At 33.2% G+C, this 10298-nt stretch overlaps 1 protein-coding gene across 1 annotated transcript; it reads right to left on the reverse strand.

The window, feature by feature from the left end:
- Positions 1–663: 663 nt before the first annotated feature.
- On the reverse strand, positions 664–9559 carry LOC134715060 (universal stress protein Slr1101-like). Its single transcript, XM_063576927.1, has 4 exons — positions 9355–9559; positions 5558–5641; positions 3706–3806; positions 664–1533 (listed from the first exon to the last, which is right to left on the reverse strand). The coding sequence occupies exons 1-4, from the start codon at positions 9419–9421 to the stop codon at positions 1294–1296; spliced, it is 492 nt and encodes a 163-aa protein (XP_063432997.1). The 5' UTR covers positions 9422–9559; the 3' UTR covers positions 664–1293.
- Between the last annotated feature and the right edge of the window lie 739 nt (positions 9560–10298).

Below are 10298 nucleotides of genomic sequence, written 5' to 3' on the forward strand. Positions count from 1 at the left end.
CTGATACACATCAAAGGAGTAGGTTCAGTAAGACCCCTTTTATGCCCCAAAAAATAGCAGTTTTACAAAATTGTGAAAATGTAATCTTTTAGCTATTTATTGCAAAGTAGAATACCTCTGCTATATAAATATGGGCTGTTTTTAACAACAAAATGCAGATATACCGGGTACTAGCATCATTCAGTCATGCAAAATTACTGAAATCTTCACAATTTTAGCATTTTAGTTAAATTTTAGGTGGTTTTCGTCCTAAATGAAAGTGGCCGCATTCATGTTCATTCATAATATTGAATTGTTAATTGTATTTGATGATATTACATAACGTATATAAAGGTTAAGGATGAACACGGATGCGCCTACTTTCATTTTTGACAAAAAATATCTGAAAAGTGACGTTATTTGGCATATTTGATAAATTTTTCATATTTAAGCTTGAATCGGAGCGTTTTTAATGACTGAATCAGTTAAAATCTTTTACATAAATAATCGAATCAATTGAAATAGACACTTAAGTGTTTTAAAAGTGTCCAAAATCTTTCGTTAGACGAACCTGAAATTTGAGGCCAAAATCGGCCCTTACCGGACCTACTCCTTTGCTAAGAGTATATTAATGGTATATTCTTGTTATTGTAATGGTGTATCATATACAAAAAGCTAACTGAATTAATTGTTTACTTGATGGTTTTAATGCTTTCTTTCGTGTACACTGAGTATATAAAGTGACTCTATCCTAAAGATCCCTAAAGTGTACAACTAATAAGATATGCAATAAAAGTAGGGTGGTGCATTGCAAATACTTATAGGCAAAGTATATTGAACTACTTAGTCGAGATTTCTTTACCGTGAGTATTGAAATGTGTCTAACTATTTTGTAACTACAAAATTATAACAAAACTTTTCTTTTTCACGTGTCTTTCAAAAGATTAAAAGCTGACCACGACAATATATCTTTTTTTGAGACTGAAAAAACACCTGAACAGATTACTAATTAGTTTTGTAAATAAATAGAAATAATCAAAATATAATTTAAACAAAACGTGAAAAAAATTGTCTGTCATTAACCTATATTTAATTAAATTGAGTATGACAACGCTAAATCTTGTTAAAATGTAACCCATACACCTAAAACCACGTGACATCTTGATTAGAAATCTGGTTTTGGGGTTACCTTAGTCTGCAGTTCAAACTGTCTATATTTTAATTAACAATCTTCGATGTAATGAATGACCCTGAGCTCTCAGATAACATGATAATTAATTTGATGAAGATTGCACAGTCCAAGACGGCACTACTCTATGAGTGATGTTTGTTATGGTGTTCATTGGCTGGATTGTGATGGGCCTTGTTCCTACAAACAACAACAGGAATAGTGGAATGGTGGACGATGTAGTTACTGATGCTACCCATCAGGGTCCTTCGTATGGCACCATGACCTCGTGTACCACAAATGATCATACTAGCATTCCTCTCGGATGCCACATGGACCACAACTTCTCCTGGTTTTCCTGCACTGGCCACAACATCTCCTTTAACCTACAATGAAGATAAATTTCATCAGTTTAATTTGAAATTTAATCAATCTGATTGAATTTCTGTATAGACCCTGTATTCAACCTTTGTTAATCTTCAATCTAGTTAAATTATAGATCTCTGATTTCGTTATAGAGGTCTATATTTTAATTAATTTGGTTAACCTTGAAACCAAAGTTGGCGTTCAGGATATTTTGATGAAAGCAGTGATAGGTCACATTACGGCCTTCAACATCGATGAAGGTCATGGTGATATAAAAGTCAAAGTGCTTGCGATCACTGAAGCGTAAAGATTGCATTAATTTTTGAGAAGAAATGAACATTTAACATTGTATTGTATCAGGACAAAGACCTGTAAAGTCATCGAAGATGTAATTCATTTTATTTTAAATTTCAACGTAAACATAAAATATCAGACAAACTTCTAACTAATGATACTATTAGAATACAATGATGAGCATTTCATTGTTTTCCCTGATGAACAAAAAATATTGTATATATATATATTATTGTCATTTAACGTTTACAGTGTTATATAGACGTGTTGTATATACATTATGTACACAGCCATGTATCACCATCATTGATGGCGATCCGATGGATACATCTGTTGTTGAGTTGTCACTGACTGAGACGTATACGTACTTATGAATATAATTATTTTCTGTGACTGTATATTACATTAATTTGTAGGATCCTTTATTATAGATAATTTAGCTGATCTGTAACAATAACATATTCATGCCTTATATATCATGTACTGTAGTACGCCGCTAGATTAAAAGTAACTGACGTGGAAAGGTAACACATGCCCACCGAAAGCAATTTTTTGAGAGCCCAGGTGGTCGTGTGGTCTAGCGGGACGGCTGCAGTGCAGGCGATTTGGTGTCACGATATCACAGTAGCATGGGTTCGAATCCCGGCGAGGGAAGAACCAATAATTTGCGAAAGCAAATTTACAGATCTAACATTGTTGGGTTGATGTTTAGACGAGATATATATATATATATATAACACTGTAAACGTTAAATGACAATAAAATTTTATAGATCAAGATTGAAAGGTGACAACAACTGTTGTGGACAAAGGTAGATAACTCAAAATATTACTTGAACAACGGATGTCGATAGAAGAAGAAGAAGAAGAAGAAGAAGATGCTTTCTTTCCATAAAATGGGCTCACAAGGAGCATAATATTATAGTTTTTAGTATAGTGTTTTTATAATGGACCTGTTATATGTCCAAGGTATGTATTATGGTCGAGGAAGTCTGTAATGGCTCGAGGCAACGCCGATGACCATTACAGACATCCGAGGCCATGATTACAATGATTACTGACCGAGGATATAAAACAGGTCCATTATAAAAACACCCATTTCTTAATACATTTATTAACAAACTGACCAAAAGTGTATGTATTGCTGCCAACTTGATGTACTCTCTTACTCTTTTAAAGACAGTTTAGTTTGAAAAAAAATTAATTTGTACTTCACCATGATAAAGCTTTTCAAAAATATATCATATATCCAAGATAATAAGTTAAAAGAAGTTATGTGTTGAAAACAGGATAAACAGTGATGCCTTTATATGGTTCACTATGTTGGTTGCTGGTTACTAAATTAAATAAAATACAAAAAGGTATTATACTCTTTACAACTTAATTTTATTAACTTTTATTAAAAATCCTAACTTGGCTTAATAAAGACAAACTGGGCATTTAGACGGGGCCATTACAGAAAAACAGGGTCATTAGAGAAAAAACGGGGCCATTACAGAAAATCAGGGCCATTACCGAAAATCAGGGCCATTACAGAAAATATGTATTTTTTTTATAAACAGTCAATTTTCGCAATAATGTACTTAGTTGGTTAATAAAACATTATTATAATATTATTCTTTTACAAATATAATGAACAACACAGTATACATAGTTGCAAACACAAACAAAGAACGTATATCTGCTTAGAGATTAGTATCTAGTCTACCTCCACAGGCACTTGTCTCAAATTTTTTTTTCCTATATACCTTAATATAACACGTGTTATATTAAGGTATATAGGAAATTTTTTTTTTGAGACAAGTGCCTGTGTCTACCTCATGGGATACAAACCCATTATAATATACTAAGTGTACGTGTTGTGAATATAATATTATTATACATCGTTATCAAACCTACCCCAGCCAGTCTTAGTTTCTCTTTAAATGACTCTGCTTGTGATTTATGAGTATCTAAATCTGTTTGTAGTTTAGTTGTTACCTCATGCACGTTACCACTTCCTAAAATGGAAAATAAACGTAAGCAATCATATAATCATGTACAATACAGTCCGGTGTATCCGCGCACCTAAGACTTATGACTTCACTTCATTCAACTGATAATTTTCGGCTCTCCCTTGACACCATTTGCGAGTATGGTCTTTAGGAAACGATGATAGTCCGTCGGGAGGGGACGATAAATGGCTGACTCTTGTTAAGAGAAAACCACATCTCTTGCACGTTAAAGACACCCTTGTAGATTTCGAAAAAGAGTAGATAATGCCGCTACAAGGCAGCACTCATACACGCAAAGTGGAAAGGGACTAAAATAAGTTGCAAATTTCCCAATCCACTGCAAATAAATATGTTTAAACTAAACTAACTGATAAAACCAATAATTGGATACTATTGTGTGAACACATTCATATCATACTTTTAATTCATTAAACCTTCTAATTATATGGTTTTATCCTCTAGATTTTGTGTAATGTGTGTCCAAAATTAAAGAAACCCCTGTTCTGAGAGTTCCTCCAATGTCCGGAGATTTCGTGGATGTCTAAAATAGCTCATTTTAAATAAAGGAAAGATTTTGTACCACGAAATATAGCTGAGTTTAAACCAAACACACTGCCAAGGATGCAGAGCAAAAATTATTTCAATCTGATATAAAGGAGTAGGTCCGGTAAGGACTCATTTTGGCCTCAAATTTCAGTTTCATCTGACGAAAGATTTTGACCACTTTTTAAACACTTAACTGTCTATTTCACTTGATTCAATTAGTAAATGTGAAAGATTTTAACTGATTTAGTCATTAAAAACGATCCGATTCAAGCTCAACTAAGCAAAATCACTCAAATATGCCAAAAAACGTCACTTTTCAGATGGTTTTTGTCAAATATGAAGGTGGACGCATCCGTGTTCATCCACAACCTTTATATATGTTATGTATTATCATAAAATACAACTTACATTTCAATATGAAGGATGAACACGAATGCGGCCACTTTCGTTTTACACGGAAACCGTCTAAAATTTAACTAAAATGATAGAATTTTGAAGATTTCAGTAATTTAGCATGACTTAATGGTGCTACAACCCGATATTTGTCAATTGTATTATCAAAAAACAGCCCATTTTTGTGTAGCAGAAGGCGATTCAACTGTCCAATAAATAACTTAAAGTTTACATTTTAACAATTTTGTAAAACCGTTATATTTTGAGGCCAAAACAGGCTCCTTTGACTTAAATAAAACAACTTTTATCTGATGATGTATTTTTTTTTATTGGAAATTGGTCAAATATGCCATGGTAAATCACGGGATTGCAGTAATTAATGAACTCTTAAACTTATCAAATTTATTCTTTTGAATCATATCGGAAGGCTAAAACAATAACTAGATCGATTTAATTTGTGTTACTGTGTTGATATGAAAAAATGAGCGAATGCTCGATATCACAGGCCGCGGACACCATGGACACCGGGGAATCCACTGTACTTATTTCAGTATTACATTTTTTTTTAAAATGACCGCAAAATGATATGATCGAGAACCACTGTCCTGTAAAAACAAATAAACAAGAACCGCGTACAATTTAAATTAAATACTCGCGCTAATCCAAAGTAAACAATTGAGGTATGTGTCTATAGTTCACAGATAATGCCGCCGCTTGCATATAAAGTTATGAAGGGACATAACTCAAGATCAGTAAAAGTGACGCCGCCAAAATTCATACTTGATTTGGTTTTGTGGTAACAAGCATTAAGTACTTACCATGTCCGTGATGTGCATGGTGTTTGTCAAAACATGTTACTATAACAACATTATCGCCATCTTTTTTGCTATTATTCAAATACCCTGAAATAAAGAGTAATGCTTTTAATATAGATCTACATCTTAAATTTTGTATGATTGAAAGCATAGATCGACATTGATCTTTCTACATTTGGCATCCAGCGGACAGTATTTCCCTCTTCTTTGTGATTAGTTCAACTAAAATCATTTGTTTTTAAATGCGACAGGGCGTCTACCTGTGAATACTAGTAAACTAAAGGCCCCGCTTTAATTTTCATTTTGTTACTTATAAATATTTCTCCTACAGAAAGTCTAGTTTATGGAAAGTTGTTTTGACACACATAATTTCCTTTTTGTGTATATCTTAATATGTTGTGTTGTTTATCGAATGACATATACCAGTGCAAATACTGATACTGTCTGCAAATACAGGCAAATGTTTCTTTGCATTCAAAGAGAGATACGCTATGACGCAACGTCAGATATTGCTACCATTTAGTGTAACAGACAAATGACGTTAAATTGGAAACGCGCTTTATCTTATTATTCCTGCTTTCCTTCTTGGGTAAATGCAAAGTATAACACACAAGTATAAATGCCGTGAGAATCCAATCCAATATGATTTTATAGTTAACATAGGATATTCAATTTTACTGCTAGTAATTATGTGTTTATGGAGGAATATTGGTGCATTATATATTCAACCCTAGTATGATTATATTCACGCAGTGACATACAATACCTTATACTTATGATACTGAAGTTTTCTTACTTTTTGATCGTCTTATAGATGTGTATTTTTGTAATGTGTGCATCATTTCGTTTTGTTGAAAGCAGGACATTTATATTTAGTGGATGAAGGAACACGCGAATGCAGTTCATGCCGTCCCTACCATATACAAGTAACGTATATAATAATCATATACCATACGCACAATATATAAGTACAAAATGTATATCAAAATACTTAAAATAGAAATAAAAGGATGTGATATGAATGCCAACGGGGCAATTCTCTGTGTAAAAATGAAACAATTAAAGGTCAAAATACAGCCTTTAACACGGGATCTTGGCTCACACCGAACAGCAAGCTTTAAGTGGCCACTATATGTAAAATAATTCAGACAGGATTAATAATGGTCTAATCTATATAAAAAAGAGAGAGGAGAAACACTTGATTTCCTGCATGACCATTCATCCAGGTCGACTTATGAAATTTACTAAGTAAAATGGCTTTTATTTTAAAGGAATGTTGCCTCATTTTAGTTGAAAGACTATTTTGAGCAAAGTTCACACTAAACTGTTACAGCTATAAGTTATTTATATAAATATAACTTATATAATCTAATAAATAACAAAATATTTACATGACAGCAATAACATAATTTTCTGACCTGCTTAATTATAGACCAAAGAAGGTGGATATTCACAAATTGGACATCAGCTCACCAGTGAAAAAAAAATCTTGAAAAAAAAATGCGAAAATAGTTTCAAACTATCGGCTGAGAGAGAAAAAAAGATACAAGTTGTTTTAAAATAGTTTTGTGTACGCAAAAAAGACTCGATAACGGATTAATACGCCATCATCGTATATGTTTAGGCCACAGTCTTAGGAACAGATCGTGTTTATTATCGTATCTATCACATTCAAAAACAGGAGTTGGTTGACCGTTATGGAATAACCGTTTCACAAATGATATCGGATATGTTCCTTACGTCGTAACTACAATCCCCTTCCCTTTCATGAATTTGACCTACCGAATTAGACTATTTACCGGATTTGTAATCACATAAGCAACACGACGGGTGCCGCATGTGGAGCAGGATCTGCTTACCCTTCCGGAGCACCTGAGATCACCCCTAGTTTTTGGTGGGGTTCGTGGGGTTTATTCTTTAGTTTTCTATGTTGTGTCATGTGTACTATTGTTTTTCTGTTTGTCTTTTTCATTTTTAGCCATGGCGTTGTCAGTTTGTTTTAGACTTACGAGTTTGACTGTCCCTTTGGTGTCTTTCGTCCCTCTTTTCAACATTGTCTTAACATTTTCACCTACATTATGTAGTCATATAACATGTAAACGAGGCTCGGAATTCAATCTTTATATATTTGCATATTTATGTACATAATTTACGAGTCCGCAGGGCTTTAAACATACATCATTAAATCTAGAGATTATTATACAACGTTAGCCGATATTTTCCTCTGTTTTGATCATTTGTAATTCACCATATGAAACAACAGTTAAAATTCACAATTTTTCGAATAAAATAATTCACATTGGTATACAAAGTGCTTTTTTCATATTTAGTTAATACTGAAGAATGAGGGATAAATTAAAAACATTGGCAATACATTGCACAATATTTTCCCTAGTGTCAAGATGTAAAAAAATATATACTGATGTCATCTTTGATGGTAAATGAATGACTCCAAGAAATAATCTCAATATATAAAAAAGAAGATGTGGTATGATTGCCAATGAGACAACTATCCACAAAAGACCAAAATGACACAAACATTAACAACTATAGGTCACCGTACGGCCTTTAACAATGAGCAAAGCCCATACCGCATAGTCAGCTATGAAAGGTCCCGATAAGACAATGTAAAACAGTTCAAACGAGAAAACTAACGGCCTTATTTATGTAAAAAAAAATCAAAACTCAAGCCTATTTAGTAACGTTACAGATTTGGACACTAAGTCTTCACACTTCATACGCAGTGAATGAATAGCCGAACAATATTCGCATCCTCTCGATACTCCTTTTATCACTACATCCAGGGTTGGTACTATTTATAATATAGTTTCAAATGTTTATTCTTTTAAAAACCGTGCCTGTGCTGGTTCAACTGTAATACTTAAAATACAGTTTCTTATACATTATCGATTGTATTTCCTTTTTATTGTAGACATGAATATAATAGGCTAGAAATGTACTGAGAGAATTCCCTCAAAATGCCTGATATTGTCCAGAATACCCATATGAACGCCAAATGAGGGTGTGGCTATATTTGACACGGGCGCGGAGAAAAACGATCATGGTATTAGTTCAAGTATCAAAATTACTTTTTTGAGAATTGTTAGTAATGTATTACACAGAAGTAACCAAACCATAATCTATTTTCAGCAAACAGAAATAGACGTTTTCAGTGCTGTTTTATCAAACACCCTACTCTAGTTTTGTATTTTTTAGATTTTTGTTATGTGACGTTGAGCAAAAGCAAAGTCATCTACTAGAAATAGTTCAGCTTCCTTTATACAAAACATCGCCGTTCGGATCCAAGTTGAACGTCCTATTTTTTATTGGACGTGACTGCTAATTCATTCTTCTTTCTTAATCTTCAAACACATTTATGTTATTAGATATACTTTTAATTGATTGATGCAAGGCCACCGATATGTCAGTTCTTGTAGATGAAAACCAAAACCATTTTTATAGCAGTGCCACACTATACATGTAAACAAAAAAACGTGTTTGTGAGGGACCCTTAGTTTTCTGTGGAGAAATAGGATTTCGGACTTGTTCGAATATGTCCTGTCCAGCTCGTCCTGTCTCTTTGACCTTTTATTCTGGTCTGTATTTGCATATCATTTTTGTTGTTGCAACCATATATGCACATACAGTCAAGCGTAAAGAATAATTCCTAATGAGAGATGTCTACACACTATTTAATTTGAACTTATAGATAATAACGAGGTCACAGAGATTTAAAGACACTAGACAGGTTGTCAATAGGTAAAACAATGGTGATCGATTTGGAATAAATAATAACTTACAATCAAATGCATAATCCGAATGATGGCTGCCATCTAATGCTACGATGATAGTGCGTCCGTCTTCCATGCTTGTGTACACCCGTATATCTCACTAGTAGATTTAGTTGTTTATTTATCAGATAAGTAAGTTCACCTAAATGTATACTGTGTATTTACAACTTGATTAAAGGTGTCTTTTTACCTTTAGTTTCTACGTTGACCCATAGTTGTACATCTATGGTTGACCTTTTAACCTTTTTGAAAAATAAGAATATAAAGTGTTCCAATTAATTACCCCTGGTGGTCAACATGACATTCACTGTAAATATACTGAACTGTACACTAGGAATACATTGATCCCTACGACACACTTCTTCATTTTGCAATAATAGCTAAATAATCTGTTTACAAATATAAAACACAATTATTGTAAATTATGGAATACCTAATTGGTCGCATCGACTAAGCATAAAAAATTAGCGAGTGCGGAAATGAGAATTTATAAACTGGACCAAGTCACTCATAATCGCCGAGTTTTTTTCCTATTTCGGAGCGAGTACTGTACTACACATACATTTTATATATCCGACAATATACACATATTGTGTTTCCTGCAATTTCATCCTGTACTAGAGCGTTAGCTGTTTAAATTCAAATCATTGCCTTTCTGGGTTTTTTATTTGTGTACCTATTTATTTGTACAATAGTTGGCTGGTTGCAGGGTAACAAGCAATTTCAGATCACCGTACGACCTTCAGCAATCGACAACACTAATAACGCAACTAATATTATAAAGCAACACACGCAATTAAAATAATGTTGCCATAAAACCTAGATGTATGTTTATAACTTCTACCTTTAATTTTACTGCAAATAATTACATTAGATACATGTTTCATTATAATACGTTATTCTGATTGGCTAACTTCACATCACATGTTATTCCGTAAGCAATTGCATCACTC

The sequence above is a fragment of the Mytilus trossulus genome, chromosome 1 (assembly GCF_036588685.1).
Source record: "Mytilus trossulus isolate FHL-02 chromosome 1, PNRI_Mtr1.1.1.hap1, whole genome shotgun sequence".
Classification (NCBI taxonomy): Eukaryota; Metazoa; Mollusca; class Bivalvia; order Mytilida; family Mytilidae; genus Mytilus; species Mytilus trossulus.

What these genes read in the sequence shown, in the direction of transcription:
- LOC134715060 (XM_063576927.1), bottom strand. Translation starts at nt 9,421, where the DNA reads ATGGAAGACGGACGCACTATCATCGTAGCATTAGATGGCAGCCATCAT. An exon ending in CCATGCACATCACGGACATG is followed by an intron (nt 3,807 to 5,557) that starts GTAAGTACTTAA and finishes TTTCCATTTTAG; the next exon opens with GAAGTGGTAACGTGCATGAG. An exon ending in AGAAACTAAGACTGGCTGGG is followed by an intron (nt 1,534 to 3,705) that starts GTAGGTTTGATA and finishes TCTTCATTGTAG; the next exon opens with GTTAAAGGAGATGTTGTGGC.